Genomic DNA, 17888 nt, shown 5'->3' on the forward strand with positions numbered 1-17888 from the left:
GGGCTCATGAAACCCACATCTAGGACGACTTTTGCAACAGAAAGTAGAGCTATTATCATGGACTGACAGGCGGGTGTGGGCTAGGGCAAAACTACATGCCAGCCTTGTCCAGGCCTGACTACACATCTCCATCTTTGCTGTATTCAAGATAACCACCCTATCATTGTAGGCTTTGGCACTGGTTCCTAAACACCTCACTATAACGTATAATTTTTAATTCTTGTATCAAAACCACCAAAATGTATTATAATTTATTTACCAACAACCAAATCCAAAAGGTCATATCTGGTCCATTAACTGTGTCCTTGAAGAGCAATTTTGAAATGCTTCCCATTCTTGTGTTATACAGAGGGCATTCTCACTGTCAGCTGTATAACAGGGAGCTTCAGTAGATGAATGGTAAATCTTGATATAAATGCATAAAAACACTGCTGGGCCAGACCAAGCTGACAGGGGAAGTGCTAAATCTAATATATTTTAATTTGCAGATTGTCGGCCACAGCTTCCCTCTCCACACATTAGTGCCAAAGTCCAACCAGATTCCCATTAATTACACTCTATAACACTGCTCCTACATACCAGCTCTGTGTTAACAAAAGGATATGCATGGGAAACAGTTCTTGAATTGGAATTAAAAGTATGTTAATTTTGTACACAAATTTAAAAAAAATATAATTTCACTGGGAAAACATGGTAAATATTCTAAATATGAAAAAAGAGCATAGTGCTGCAGAGTAATATATTTGATAAGGATAATGAGAGAACGTCACTCTATTTGAGCGTACACTTGACATCTTATGAGAATCAGTCTTGTGTATCATGGAAAGAAAAAATATATCCTTATCAAAAGTTGAGTAACAAATTTTAATGTTAAACATGCTTTCAAGATATCACTGACGGATGCTAACAAGGTTTGGAATAATACAAGGTCAAATTAATTGATTTGAGATGAGTGAGTGAGTGAGTTTAGTTTCATGCCGCTTTTAGCAATATTCCTACAATATCACAGCGGGGGGGACACCAGAAATGGTCTTCACACATTGTACCCATATGGGGAATCGAACCCGGGTCTTTACTGTGTTCAAGCTATCACTGACGCATGTTAGCCATCAAGGTCTAGAAAAATACAAGGTCAAATTAACTGATTTGAGATAAACAAGTGAGTGAGTTTAGTTTTACACCGCTTTTAGCAATATTCCCGCAATATCATGCTGGGGGACACCAGAAATGGGCTTCACGCATTGCACCCATGTGGGGAATCGAACCCGGGTATTCGGCGTAATGAGCGAACGCTTTAACCACTAGGCTACCCCACCACTCCTGATTTGAGAAGAACCACATAGAAAGCGTAGACTGATAATAAAACCAGTGAGTATGGTTTTACGCCATTTTGAGCAGTACACCTTGAACACATGTGGGGAACAGAACCCAGACCTTTGGTGTATCAAGCAAGTGCTTTAACCACAAGGCTTCCCCACAAAACTAATATTAAACAAACAAGAAGGTCAATAGCAGAAAGCAAACTAATGAATGAAAATATACAAATCTGATCAATGACACAAGTGTTGATGAAATAAATAAGAAATTAAAAGAAAGACACCAAATATGTAAATACAAACATTTTTATCAATAAAATAAATTGATGAGGTTAATAAAAGAAAGCAGTTTTAATTAATAGAAATTATTGTTATCACTGAAAGAAAAAATTCTGATCAATAAATAAAATCAATTAGAAGAATAAGATCAATACAAGCAAGCAAAGCCGTAAGCAAACAATTTTGAGGATTTTTTATTATTAGATCATGGAAATAAAGCAGATGAATTAACAAAATCAATTCCACAAAGTCTTTCATTTCAACATAACTTGATACAATATAACAAATCTGATTTCATTTTCTAATATTTCCACCATGTCAAAATTAAAATTCTGATGACCATTTTGACAACTAAACAGCAAATTTCTTCTCAACACATTCCATTTTATTCTTCTGATAATTTAAATCATGATTACGATTCCATCTGAAAAGTAAAGCCTGGTTCCAAGACACCACTCTGTCAATTTGATGAACTCTGCTGCCTATTTTTACACACTGGGTCTAATCAAACGTCCGGGACAACGTGGATAGCTACGGTACCTTATTCATGTATTTCTCGTAAGTTCGCACAACAAGTTCGCCCTATTTACCCTCATGCGCACAGAGCAATACAAAGGTGCCAGCTTATCTTCAAGTAGTTTAATTTTAGCCATGTCAAATTTGACCTTCAGTTCAGGCAGACTTCAGCTTGGGGAGATAAGAAGTTATTAAATGTAGGTAATTACATTTATTATCTCACGCCCAAAGGTGTTGTTTTATCAGATCCCCCTGGGGCTCCTTTCACCGTGGTCATGTTGTCACACAAACTTCAGAATGTTGCAAGTCAAGAACTGAATGAGATTTGTATGAATTTCGGGAATTACAAGCACGGCCATTATTATAATAAGTGCAACAAACTGAGTGAGTGAGTTTAGTTTTACGCCACTTTCATCAACTTCACTTTTAGCAATATTCCAGCAAAATCATGGCGAGGGACACCAGAAATGGGCTTCACACATTGTACCCATGTGGGGAATCGAACCCGGGTCTTCGGTGTGACGAGCGAACACTTTAACCACAAGGTTACCCTACCACTCACATGAAACATGAACTTTTGGTTGGACTATGGTGTATTTGATCAAACAAAGATGCACCTCAGCTTATTTGTTTCACCTGTACATCGTATACCTTGTGACAATAATATGAACATGAAGTATGACATTCAGGGATGAAAATCTAAAACTTAATTTTGGCATGAGTGCGTAACCAAAACCATTATTCATGGTTTCAGCAGTCATATCTTCGTCAAGCAACATTTTTTCAGATATCATAGAAATATGTGAAGAGATGTCCACCCTACATTTCACATTATTTCTAATAAAAAGTTAAAATTGCAAAATTCTATTTTCAACCACTGATATCTCTGGAATCCAGCAGCCACTGATGGCCCATGGCTTTATGCATTCTCAGAAGACGTATGTCATGTTTATTCAAGAATCGCAAAATCTCGGGCAGAAAATATAAACATGAACTTCAACACCTCACAAATAGAGAGGGCGGATTAGAAATGTTTCCTTGAAAAAGTTTTATCAAAGAATGCTTTCCCTTTTGAAGGCTTCAACACAAAGTCTTGTGTATCATTTTTTAACTTTTCAAAGGAATTATCTTAATACATTATTTTATCATTGAAACACCTGTTACCTATTATTACCAAGTCTTTAGTATGAGTGAGTGAGTGTCATGCTGTTTTTAGCAATGCTCCAGCAATACAATGGTTGGTACACCAGAAATGGGCTTGACCCATTCAAACTTTTGGCACAGTAAGTAAAGTGAGTGAGTGAGTGAGTGAGTTGGGTTTTACGCTGCTTTTAGCAATATTCCAGCAATATCACAGCAGGGGACACTGAAATGGGCTACACACACTGTGCATATGTGGGGATTCAAACCCGGGCCTTCAGTGTGATGAGCGAACTCTTTAACCACTAGGCTACCCCAACTAGTAAAGACTTTTACCACAAGGTTACCAAATCGGATAGTGACAAATTATGCTTACTGGATTTGGGTTCTTCATATCCCAAACACACTGCCCAAAACATATTCTGCAGTAAATTTATTTCCTGCAAGACTACTCTAAATAGCGGTCATTGCAGCAAGCTGTTTGTAGTTCTACAAGCTGAGGGTAGTGCAGACTAGGTTGCAGATCCCTAACACGGTGCCCAAAACATATTCTGCAGTAAATGAATTTTCTGCGAGACTACTCAGAGTAGCGGCCTCTGACAGTCCAGCAAGCTGTTTGCAGTTCTACAAGCTGAAGGTAGTGTGGAGTAAGTTGCAGATTGACATCACGTCAGTGTTACCTTCAGCCTTCTTCACGTTGACAGCCTTTAACCCCATAAGATCTGGCAGCTGCTCGATGATGGTCACTCTATCATCCCCTGTGTATTTGTTAACCCTTTCAATGGAGCGGTGCTGCCAGTCTGTCCAGTATACATAGTCATCTGGAACAAAAGAGTTAAGACAGATTGAATGTATTGATGAAACTGAAGACCAACTGGATGACAAATAACATCTTTCTGGAACAATTGGTTTTGTGTTCAAATAAACCCCACTCTCCAAGAATAAGAAATGGGTTGGTCGCTACTGACAGCTAACTTGATCTTAGCACCTCCACAATCTTCATCATCATTATCATCATCTTTCCGCCAGCTCACCTAGAAGACTAAATCCAAAGATGTGAGGCAAACTGTCTCGAACCAGCACGGTTCTGTTCTCGCCCTCAAAGGTGGCCATCTCGATCATGTCCGTCTTGGCATCGCCCCAGTACATGCGGTGTGTCTGGAAATCCAGGGCAAGACCATTGGGCCAGCCTAGCGTTGTGTTGATAAGGACCACGCGATCTGTCCCGTCAAGGTTGGCACGCTCGATCTTTGGGTGCTTTCCCCAGTCCGTCCAATACATGTGCCTATAGAAAAAGGTAAAACATTATATCATGTAGAACAAGAAGACAAAGTCATCAATATCCCCCGCAATGGTAAAATACTCTTCAAGAATATGTCAACTAGTTATGACTATGTCAAATGAACGGTTTGATGTAACCTCAGTAATGTTGATATAGAGTGGTACTGTTGATTTATGTCACTAGGTTCTTGGATACCCACAAAATGGAAAGAGAATATTGAAAGGTTTTTAATTTCTGTTCAGGAAAGGATTGATACCACCAATTTCAGTCCAAGTCAAAGTTGTTGCCATGGAAATACAAAAATTGTTTTATTCAGAAATTCAAAACTACCAAAAGAAACCAGTTCACAACTAGACCTATATATGTGCCAAATTGGGTGAAGAAACATTGAATGGTTTTCAAGTTCTGCTCCAGAAAAAAACTACCATCAATTTCTGGGGGATAAAAAGTTTAAAATCTTGATTCCACTACCACATCATTATATCTGACCAGCAGGTTGTTATTCTGCACTAGTCAAGCCAAGGTCAGAAAATATAATTTGAAAAAAAATGGGAAGCAAACCCTGGTTCCCTATTCTTGGTTTAGCATTGACCATCAAATCCTGTCAGTGACCTCTTAAAACCAGCATGGCTGCCTCTTTGAAGCAAGGGTTGCTGAAGACCAATTCTAACCCTTATCTTTACATGGAGGGACCCGTGAAGATCTGGGTTAGAACTGGTCTTCAGCAACCTATACTTGTTGTAAGAGGTGACTAACAGGATCAGGTGGTCAAGATTGCTGTCATCATATACCAATTGTGTCAATTTATGCTCATTTTGTCAATCATTTTTTTCTAACCCTTATCTTCACATGGAGGGACCCGTGAAGATCTGGGTTATACTGGTCTTCAGCAACCTATACTAGTTGTAAGAGGTGACTAACAGGATCAGGTGCTCAAGATTGCTGTCATCATATACCAATAGTGTCAATTTATGCTCATTTTGTCTATCACTTTATTGTCTGGTCCAGACTCAATTATTTGCGACTGCTGCCATTTAGCTTGAATATTGCAGACTATGGCGTTAAAAACAAACAATAAACAAACTCCCATGGAGGACACCTGCTTTGTGAAGTGTGCTCTCATAGGACTTCTTTCAGCTACTTTAACCTGGGCTTAGATTAATCATCCAAAAACACAAATGTCCCTAATTGTCACCAGTTTTTCAACTACACTAATATGTTGACATTGAACACGACATCCTTAGAAATATTGTATTCTTAAGAGCCATCCAAAGAACTGGTGCAAATGTAATAACTTTTGTCTGGCTTAAACAAGAAATTCATTTACCATGAGAACATTTCATTCAGTCAGTTTGAAGAAACTTAAACTTTAAGAACTGATGCAGAACCATAAACACGCACGGAAATAGTTAATACAGATTGTCTCATTGGATAATACTTGTCCCAAGCAGAATTAAGTAGACACGCACCAGCAGACTAGCATCAATTTCAAAATCTACATGACACACTTAATATAGTACTCCCAGCCCTGATTTGCTTGCTTTGTCAGTGACCCGTTTAAGTGGTTCCAGTATGGCCACAGGAAGTGATATCTATGTCAGATGATACTGATTGTCATAACTCCTTAAGTAGCACTTGACAAAACCACAAATGGTTTCCTCCACAATGGCAAGACTTACCCTGCGACAGGATCCAAGCATATGGCCCGAGGTTCGTCCAGTTTGTCGGAGATGAGCACTTTTCGGTAAGTGCCGTTTAGACGAGCCACTTCGATTCTGTCCGTGCCTGTATCTGTCCAGTACAAATTCCGTCCAATCCAATCTATAGCTATCCCGTCAGGATGGTCCACTTCCGTGTTGATCAACACTTCTTGACCTACAATTAAGGTGAAGGTCAAACCAGACATTTCCACATGTAAATGAATACAGGATTTACAAAATTTCCTCACTTGAACTGAATACACATGTAAACACCCGTGAAGGTCCGGGTTACAATACTGGCCTTCAGTAACCCATGCCTGTCGTAAGAGGCGACTGAGGGGATCAGGTGGTCAGACTCGCTGACTTGGTTGTCGCATGTCATCGATACCCAATTGAGCAGATTGATGCTCATGCTGTTGACCACTGGATTGTCTGGTTCGGACTCGATTATTTACAGACTGCCACCATATAGCTGGAATAATGCTGAGTGTGGCATAAAACTAAACTCACTCACTCATGTAAAGAGACTTAGTTCGCGTTAAAGTCATGATTTTCATTTGCTGATGTGGCAGCCAATCTCATTTTATATAACATCATTTCATAATATATTCTACTGAAGTCTAAAATATGTTGATCCCATTTAAAAGTAGTGTATAATGTCTTGATCTTTAAGAACTATATTTTTGGTTTACGAACTTGTCCCATCCAACTGTGCTCTGCGAATGGACTGCACTTCATCATCTGTCCAGTACACATATCCCTCCACGGGGTCGTAGTCGATGGCAATGGCATGGCGAATGTTGTCCAGGGGGAGGACGACATCAGTGTAGTCTGGCGTATCCAAGGAGATTCTTCGGAGGTCTGTTCTTCGAGCTAAAAACAAATTCTTCTGGGGCCCTGAAAACAAATATGTAACAGATTTAGGTCACAGAACAGGAAAATGATAGAACAAGAGGTCAGTTTTAGAAGTTTTGTTGCAATATTTGTGTTTGTTATTTACAGACATCACAATAAAATTTAATCGATAAGATTCCGTATTCAAATCAGACCCAAATACTTCAGTAGTATGTACAACAAAGGATACAATTCATAAAATGTGGACAATAAAAATTCTTTCCTTTAACCACCCTGTTACCCACCACCATGTTTATCAAGTATATTTAAATGATCTTTAGACAGTCAAAACTTTTCTGCGATCCTGTTAACTCCCACACCAAAATGGCGACGCTGTTGGTCTTACCATCAGCACACGTCTTGTTGTTTGCCAGCAGTTTGACACCAGTCAGACAAGCACAGGCATAAAATGGTTCCTTCGGTGACATGAGGCAGAGATGAGAACATCCGCCATTGTTGTTACCACAAGGATTCATCCCTGAAACACAAAGGTCACATGTAAAGTAAAGGGGGGTAACTCTCACAAGCTGGACTCAGTTGCAGTAACTCATACATCTGAAATTTTTAGTTAAATAGTCAAATACACCTATCAGTCTTTTCCGGGAAGAAGAGAGGTCTTCCGTGCAAAGAAATCGAGATTATAATTCCCTTGTTTCTTCTCTTATTGTTCTTTCTGTCAACTCACAATGATAGATACTTCACATCACCTTTGATGAAGCAAAAACCATGATTCTTCATTACCCTTACCTCTCTTTCGCTCTCTCTGTCTATATACACACACACACACACATATATATATATTCTCTCTCAAACACACACATACATATATATATATATCTTTCTCTCTCTCTCACACACACACACTTTATAACTTTATTAGTCATACTTGTTTGTAAAATATTTACATTCCAAACTGATCTTTTTTGCCTAAACTTCTTAAAAGAAACAACTAACCAAAAATGCAAATATCAAACTGTGTCGTTGCCTTTGATATATATACACAACATTATTTCAATGACAAACAGACATTTCAAAACAAAATATTACCAAAATGTTAGATGTGAAGATAATGTATATTTGATGTATGTTACATTTATGTTGAACTGGTTAAAGGTTCTGTTTCATGATCCCAGACACATTAATGTTGAACTCTTTTAAGTTTGACATTACACACAAGCCACATTGCAACAGGAATCATCTCACATTTCATCTCACATTATCACATCTAAAACCTTTCAAAGCCGTGTAACAATTTCAAAGAAACAGTAAATAATTTCCGTAATGACATCTAAGCTAACACCTAACCAATGACACAATGTTCAAACTTGTATACACCCCTTGTGGAAAAAAGAATGCAGCCAATCAGAATGATTCTGATATTTCAAAATACCACATAAGGAAATGACCTTTCTTCAATGCTAAAATGTTCCTTCCATTTGGTTCCCATCAGAGTGCTGGGCGGGCCTCAAGATCAGGCGCACCTCGAGATCACCCATGTGTTTCAGATTACGAGTTAACCTGCCCCTGTTCCCAGTGGAGGGAGAGAGGGGTCCTGGACCCAATCAGCCTGAACCAGAATGGCCCATTCCACAGCTCACCTTGGCAGCACCGACATATTTAAATTTTAATAAAACTAATTTCCTCCCAACTTCACCGCAGTGCACGATAACATTCGTCCCCTCCTACCTCACTAGAGAATTTTGATTGCATATTGCAACAGTTTTTATCAATGTTTCTGATTGTGTTACAACACCCTTCAAATTTTGTTCAGATACCATTTTCACGTATAACCTTACTCAGGTTTCCAAAAGAAATCATAAAATTGACAAACACTCTAAGACTTATCTTGAAGCACTTTGGGGTTCATAATGAAATTAATTATTGTTTTGGGCTTTGGAACACACACATAGAACCAGTCTGAGGCAAAAATATAAGTGCAGTGACGACAGCAGACATATGGAAAAGGTCACCATTATAGTATGTCATGAATGTTTGTTTTCATAATCTACGTGTTAACCGAGAGCTACGTCACTTATGTCCAAGTATTAACACAGGTTATTCAGTGCCTGTGGAAGCGCCGATCAGACAAAAGCAAATAAACAACTCGCACTTCATTGTTAACGTCCCTAAAGTCTCACTTAATAGCTTTCATAAAACCGTCATGTATTCATGAACCTGTTTCTCAACATGGAATGTTTGTAAATTTTTAAGGAACAAACATTTCTTACCATGAATGAAAATACTTTTACATTAAAGACTCTTTATGTAACACATGTGATGAATTACATACACTTAGAAAATCACAATTAATGTTTTCTGATATAATTATCCTAAAATACCAGATCTCAGATGTAATCTATCTAAAACTATCCATGAAGCCAAAGGTTAAAAACCATGCCCCAGAAGCATAAAAGTAAAACAGAATAGATTCTAAAGTTTGTAATATGAACATATACACGAAGAAAAACGTTAGTCAACACTCCCTTATATTTGCATATATTCCCTGGACACGAACCACTGATGACATGAAGTGGATTTTGGCTTTTAGTAATTGAGAGAACTTCTTTGAGTTGCATTTAGAAGTTGGAAAAGTACAATAATGAGCAAACTTTATGGATAACAACTTCTTTTATTTCGTGAGTGCGATGTTTCGATACTATTAGTTATCACATCGTGTCTCGGGAAATACGGGGCTTTATCAGTCCCTCGGTCAGCCGGAGGCGAGGGGAATATAACCTTACGAGGGACTGATAAAATGGAATACAACCTTACGAGGGACTGATAAAACGGAATACAACCTTACGAGGGGCTGATAAAACCCCGTATTTCCCGAGACACGATGTGATAACGCATTTATCTAGCCGAATGTTTTTACTAAATCAAAAGAAAACAATACGCATCGAATCGACTTGTTTTTATTTATGTGAGATGCCAAGGTTCACAGATTACGGGTCACAGTATAAAACGTTTCCTTGCTGCCATGTTGACAACAGCTGATCGATTGACATCAATGCAGCGCACGTTACTAAAGGCTTGGCGATGCACGCTTTTCTCACTTCGCGTGGTCACCGAGGTGTGGCGGGATAATATGACTTTTGTACTCCCTGCTCGTGGATCGTGACGGTGTACATGGTATTTTATCAGAGTCACGTGAACCAATCAAAACTCGACATTCTTACATGAGGCTGGATAAAGATCGTTGTCCTGCTTAACAACGGTACAAGAATCTGTATCAAAATGTTGCACTCACGAAATGAAAGAAGTTGTTATCCATAAAGTTTGTTCAATAAAGTGAGAGAACTGCCTGGAATGGCAATGTCAATGGGGATTCAAACCTAGACAACAAAACTGCAATTTCTTTATGCTTTCAGGTCTCAGTACTGCATACCACATTTTTAATTTACTGTCAGTTTGTTTGATAATATTTCTGAAATTCCAAAGTTTTTTTCATGTTATTTCAGTAAATATATTTTTAATATCTACATTTTGCTTTCTAACTCCATTCCGTAACACTCCCACCCCTTTCCTTTCCAACATAATGTTGTGTATACCATGTTCAATCTTCACAAAGTACCTGTCGTTGACCCAGCCCTCTTGTACCTGGCCTCCCCTTCACCCTTCTTATCAATCACCACCCCACTGAACTACTGTCACCACCCCACCCAAAACCTACACCAACCAAGTACTCTGTACTCTACAGCAAGCGTCATTCCCATTGAGTACTTGTCAGCCCCACCCTCCTGTCTCCGCCCATTCCTCCCCTCCCCACCCTAACCACACCCTGCCTCGCCCCACTTTAACCCAACCCAACATGTTGTACATGCCAAGTCTTAACTCCCACTGAGTATGTGTGCCCATTCAGGATTGTGCTAGCCTTGCTCTAAGTCTCCACTGATGTGCACCAATTCTATCTTTATAACAGACAAGTTTAGATCAACACACAGATTAAGGACTAAAGATACTTGTCTTTAATTGGGTCAACTTATTCTAAGCGTATATATATATATAATATTGAAATTATGATAAAACGTTAATCTTTGCTGTAAAGATTTGTACCGGCCCAGAACTGTACTCATACAACCTATCTTCAAATAAAACATATTCTCCTCACAACTATTTCTAGTTCAACAGATCACTAAAGAAAAACTGCAGTCATGTCTAGAAATTATGATTTAAAATACAATCATTGCCTTAAAGATTTGTTCTGGTCTAGGACTGTACATATACACTCTGTCTTCAAAGTAAACATATTCTCCTAACTACTACTTTTAGTTGAACAGATCACATCACATCATCCATTATTATTCAGATGAATATCCCACAATTCCATACAAGAAGGCATTACCATATTTGAAAGACATTCAAACTTTGAAGTTAAATCTGTGCCAATAATGTCTGCAGCAGTACAGACTTCACTAAACTTACAAATCAAAATCAGGTCTTAAATGCCCTTGTGTTACATCATTTGTTGACTAATAATTGCAAAACTGGAGATTAGTGATTTGGGTACTACTTTCCATGCAACATTAACACGTAATTTTTCACAATGAAAGGCTTAATAAGAGTTAAAGAAAACATTCAACAATTATCTGATTTTCTGTATGACTGCCTTCCGTCAACATTGACAAAATATACTTTGATTACAACATGTAAAATTAGTGTAACTGGCAAACATTTTACAATGATAATCAAAGCTAGAGAAGTCAATGGATGAATTTACAGCCAAAATGAAACAACAGAGGAAACTAAACAGGAACACCAGACAGATTCCTACAAAAGTGAAAATTTCATAACACTGAACAAAGAACATGAAAAGACACTGAATGTTTAAACGTGCCACAACAAAACGGAATCAGTTTCAAGAATTCTCACAGTACAAATGATAAACAAATAGTTCTATAACTTAATTTCAAGCAGCAAAAACAGACAAGTTTAAAATTAGTGCTGATAATTAACAACAATTAATTAGTCTAAAGCAGCACAGCATGACAGTTAAGGAATACAACAACTATATACCTCGGGTTTTTCTCAAATCTGAAAGAAGTAATTAAAAACAATCTGAATTAGTACAACACTCAATATGTACAGCCAAGCAGATGGTAGTATGCTCTTGCTTGTTTGTTGTTCAATGTCACACTCTGCAATATTTCAGATAAATGAAGGCAACTCGGAAATAATAAATCTGGGCCAGTGGTTGATGTCATGAGCAACAAATGTTGTATGGTCGATGATATGTGATGAAACAAGTCTGATCACCAGATCACCCGATCCAAAATGTCTATTTTATGACCGGCATAGTTTCCTAAACCAGAATCCTCATGTGCCAAATCATGGTATGCTTCACATATTAACAACATAACTTATAACTTCAGAGTCAAAAGAGAAATATGGTATAACTTCACATAGTTCCCAACAGAACATGGTATAACTTCACATAGGCCCTGACAGAACATGGTATAACTTCACATGTCCTTAACAGAACATGGTATAACTTCACATAGTCACCAACAGAACATGATATAACTTCACATAGTCACCAACAGAACATGGTATAACTTCACATAGTCCCCAACAGAACATAGTATAACTTCACATAGTCACTAACAGAACATGGTGTCTTTTAACATAGTGGCCTGAAGCCCTAAAATTTCCTACTCATGTCCAAATTAACACCTTCAAACTTATGTCCCCAGTTATTAAAGTAAAGTGTTGCAAGTACATCACATTTCAAATTCTATTTTTATCATGTTTCTAGTAACTGTGCTGGCGACTCCCTTGTAAGGATTACTAAAAGCAACATCAGTACAATTTCCCAAGAGTGTATTGAGAAACCTCACTATTGTGCATCGTATGTTTCCAAGAGCAGCCTCTTCCCCACCCACCTGAACTGTGACAGGTACAAGCAGACACCTGGATGCTTAATTACCTTGATGTATCTACCTGGACAGGTAACAGCTGTTTACCTTGTAATCACTGTCTCAGGTAGGGGAGGGAGGACACACTGTCTGGTAGCTGGGACTAGTTAATGCATAGCCTACATTCAAGAACAGACCCTCTTCTGTCTGTGTCCTTACAATGTCCTCATCATTTACTGACCTCGACACTCTAACAAATGCTTAATCAGGTGAGGGATTGCTACCTGAATCTACTCCAACATCTGTGAGCTTGAACGAAGCCCTAGCTAAACCTTCGTGAAATAAGATCCATCACCAAGCCATTCACTCCTAACGATTAACTCTCCCTACTTATCATTTAAGGTTGTATTCTGAATATTTGGATGTCACAGAAATTAACATACTGATTTTATTATTGTATTACAGTAGTTAACTAACATTCACCTAAAGTGACTCTTGAGACTATTGGTGGTGAAGTAGCCTAGTGGTTAAAGCGTTCGCATATCACACCGAAGACCCTGGTTCGATTCCCCACAAGGGCACAATGTGTGAAGCCCATTTCTGGTGTCCCCTGCCACGTTATTGCTGGAATAGTCTCTCGTACAGACCCTGAAGCAAATATATCCAAGAAAGCCCACGCAAGTCTAGAAAATATGGCAAGTCTAGATTTCCACAGCTTGAAGAAAGTCTCAGGGCTCCTTTTCATTATATATGTTTTTTTTACTATGAACTTTTTCAGTAAAATATGTTCATTTCAGAGACTAGTTCTTAGTCTATTGCTGGAATAGTGCTAAAAGTGGTGTAAAACCATACTCACTCACTCGAGGCATGTCTTCTGTAATAGTATCTTAACCTGACTCCACAGTTCTCACATATTTCAACATGACGAAATACAGACATGTCGGCCTTGACCTGTGATTGGTTGTACAAGCAAGGCCTTGCACAGTTTTGTGTGCTACAAATTCATAAAAATACAGAATAAAAACAACCTAAGTCTATTTTAGATCAATCTGAATGGAAGAGAAACATTAAATACTAACAATAGTGTAGAGCAGTTGTTGACTTGAATCCAGATAGCTTGTACCAGTGTTACCCTCAGGTCATGTACAACACATCTGATACTGATTCCTAAAGGGGTGGTGGGGTAGCCTAGTGGTTAAGGCATTCGCTCGTCACTCTGAAAACCCGGGTTCGATTCCCCACATGGGTACAATGTGTTAAGCCCATTCCTGGTGTCCCCCGCCGTGATATTGCTGGAATATTGCTAAAAGCGTTGTAAAACCAAACTCACTCACTCACTGATTCCTAAAGCAATCAATAATACTGATAACTTGTACAAGTATTAGCATCATGTATGATGCATCAAAAGTCACACCTATTCTATCTTCCTCAATCTAACCATGTGTTAAATGATGACGTCTTTTCCAATACCAATTCTAACACAACCTGCTCTTTCAACAGCCTAGGGGCACAGGCTAATTACTTACACCGGAAAATAATGAAGAAAGCAAGGTGGCATCCAATCTAAACTATAACGCCTTGTTTTGCCGAAAACCAAACAGATGCATTTTTTTCTTCATACAAATTAAGCCAATTGCAAAAAGCCCTCCCATCTCATTAACTAAGTAAAGCTTACACACTGTATTCCCAAACACCTCCCTCTATTACATCGGAACAGGAACAAAACCTCCGTCCAGTAAATATCTCCACAGTGCCAGGGGGTATACGCCTCCGCCAGGCCAGACCGGGTCTGATCAAGTGTCTTCGGAACCTACCTGTGCCACCTGGCGCATCTCATCACAACAGGAACTGAATCCTGTTAACGAGTATTCACCTTCTTCAGGTAGAAAATGCTAACAGACCAGTGTTGCAACTCCCTTAGCTAACAAATCCCACTTTATTTTTTCTTGATTTATTTTGTCACAAATTGCGCTTAATCCAATACAGTCTGCATGTCGAACATTCCTGTTAGCATAAGTGAATGCGTGTGTGTTGTTCTATGCTAGAGTCAGTAACACTTCTGATATATCATGGCTCCTGGTGAATGATTGAATCTGGGTCATACAAACCAGTGTTTGACATTAGGACCAACATCTCATCCTTTGGGGACCCGAGAAGATCAAGGTCAGAATTGACCTTCAGTAACCATGCTTGTCGTAAGAGGCAACTAACGGGATCAGGTGGTCAGGCTCGCTGACTTGGTTGACACATGTCATCATATCCCAATTACGTAGATTGACGCTCATGCTGATGATGCTGGTTTGTCTGGTCCAGACTCGATTAATTACAGACCGCTGCCATACAGCTGGAATATTGCTGAGTGTGGCATAAAACGTGTGGCGTTCTTGAACATACAGATCTCCTGCAAGAACACCAATAATTCATAGGCATCAGCCCTATTTGTACTTGTATATCACAGTCAACCTCTCTGTTTTCACAATATCATAATGACCTGGCAAGAAAGTGTCTGCTTCGGAAACAAATACCACCACCAGACCCCACAATGCTGCAAGAACATCTTGTAGAACCCTTACAGGAACAAATAGATCTTCTACAAGAACACCAATAATTCCTAGATATCTGCCCTATTTAAATTTGTATATCACGTGTACTTCAGCCGCAGTCGACTTCTCTGTTTTCACAATATCATAATGACCTTGCAAGAATTCTGCTTCAGAAACAAATACCACCAGCCAGACCCCACAATGTGGATCCATTTCTTTCATTAACAAACAGGAACAGCACAGGAACAGAACATAGGTAGTAGTGGCGCTATGCACATCTTTGTCTTGTGATCTCTCTTGATGTTATCAGAACCCGAGCAGAACAGACTTGCTGAACTCATCGTAAACTAATCAAGTGTTCCAGAGCAGCCCCAGAACCTCCACCTGACCTGCACGCCAGACTCCCAGCTGACCATAGAGTGCCTCGTCAGATGCCGAGGCAGACATTTAATACCAGCATATTCCATTATTTCACAGCTGCACCAGGGTGTCTGTTCCACTAAACGAAATGCTGCGCAAATGTTTATACTTGCAGACAAATCATGTTTCGTATTTACCAGCTGTGGGATATATACACTGATCCGTATTGCCGCCACAGAGGAATTATTTTGAAAATGTCTTCCTGTGTCATTCCTCGAACTTAACTATCTGTGAAACATGTTTATCAAGCAGATATCAAATTGTGTTGTTCTTCATATCAAAATTCCTCAAATACAACTTTTTCTAAAGCCGACTTTCAAAATGTTGATGGTTTCTTCGTATTGGTAACTGAAGAATACATCACAGTTCAAGTGTATTAAAGCACCGTTTTACCCCATACAACACAATGTTATATGTTATATTAACAGACTTCTTTGAGACCTGTACATATACTACTCAAAACAAGTTAAGGAACACCTGATTCCTTCATATCAGTTGTTAAGAACTACAGCAATATGAAAGAATAAGGAATTCCTTAACATTCTTCTGAGCAGTATATAACAAGATCTCTAAGAACCTTAATCCATCAGAATTCAAACAACACTCTTCTACATAGGATGAATATAACAGTTATGAATTCAACTAATCCTTGAAAAGTCTTCCAACTTGCTCTACTGATGACAACACAACAAGGCTTTGTTTAACTGCCACGATATATGAAGCATTATTGAATGCAAGCATACTAAATCTAGATACAGCAATGAACTGGATATTATTAGAAATAATTTTGAATTTCAACAATCTTGCATCAATTTCCATCCCAAAGATGCTTCTTGTTACACTTTATGATGATAAGGTATCAAGATAACTGTATACATAATCAGGAAAGTCTGTCTTATGGAGCCCAGAAAATTTATTAAAAAATTCAACTAAAGTCTGGAATGATCTTATAAGAAATTACCATTGTGGATCTTATTTCATATTTTATAGGAATACATCTAAAAAAAAGATAACTTTATTTCTAGGAAAAAAATATAATTCTAGGCTGGGTACAAAAGATCTGTGTATGTCAAAATGTCCATCCCATCCCATACACCTCCATCCCCACCCCCATCCCTCTTCTAGCCCCACCCAGTCCTTCAGCCACACACCCTCTTCCATCCCCACCCCTCATCCAGCCACACACCCTCCTCCGTCCCAACCTCCTCCTCCATCCAAACCCCTTCCTCCAGCCACACACATTCCTCCATCCCCACCCCTCATCCAGCTTCACCCTTCATCCTTCTTCACCCCCTCATCCAGCCCCACCCTGACCCTATAGCTCCACTGCTGTAGGTACTGACCTCCCCTGCCCCCTGCCAGCTTGTCTAACTGACATGTGCCACATGCCTCTCAATCCAGTATGTGATAACCAGGCAATAACATCCCGCCTCCAGCGCCATCTGATAACAGTACATATTCACCACCTAACTGATAAGCCTGTATCTACCTGCCTACTGGCTGCTAACTCTATTATCTCCCTCTAAATTCACTGAGGTTATACGTCTCTGCTCGTAATTAGCTCTATCTATACTTCAGCTCATCCCCTCTGGCAACAAGTTCAACTGAAGGAATCACCCACTGATAAGCCACCCAACGAAAATTAGACATTTTCATTTTAAATTTTAAAAAAAATGGACTAAAATGAACACAGAGTTTCCTTTCTTCATCATTTTCAGAAAACAATGTATTCAACACATGGTAAATGTTTCATATACTGTTCAACTTTTGATAAGGACTGACTGACTGACTGAGTTTGGTTTTACGCCGCTTTTAGCAATATTCCAGCAACATCACGGCAGGGGGACACCAGAAATGGGCTTCACACATTGTACCCATGTGGGGATTCGAACCCGGGTCTTCGGCGTGACAAGCCTTTAACCACTAGGCTACCCCACCGCCCC

General features: G+C 39.0%; 1 protein-coding gene across 1 annotated transcript in view; it reads right to left on the reverse strand.

Moving 5' to 3' along the window:
• The window catches only part of LOC124262281 (low-density lipoprotein receptor-related protein 6-like), a 75055-nt gene that overhangs the window by 11830 nt on the left and 45337 nt on the right, over positions 1–17888 (reverse strand). Inside the window, 6 exon segments of the mRNA XM_046696768.1 lie at positions 3932–4072; positions 4286–4536; positions 6213–6408; positions 6930–7130; positions 7474–7605; positions 12144–12161. Of these exon segments, the coding sequence (XP_046552724.1) occupies positions 3932–4072; positions 4286–4536; positions 6213–6408; positions 6930–7130; positions 7474–7605; positions 12144–12161 (939 nt within the window).

Source organism: Haliotis rubra, unplaced genomic scaffold (genome assembly GCF_003918875.1).
Source record: "Haliotis rubra isolate DU_JTF1 unplaced genomic scaffold, ASM391887v1 Scf83, whole genome shotgun sequence".
In the NCBI taxonomy this organism is placed as follows: Eukaryota; Metazoa; Mollusca; class Gastropoda; order Lepetellida; family Haliotidae; genus Haliotis; species Haliotis rubra.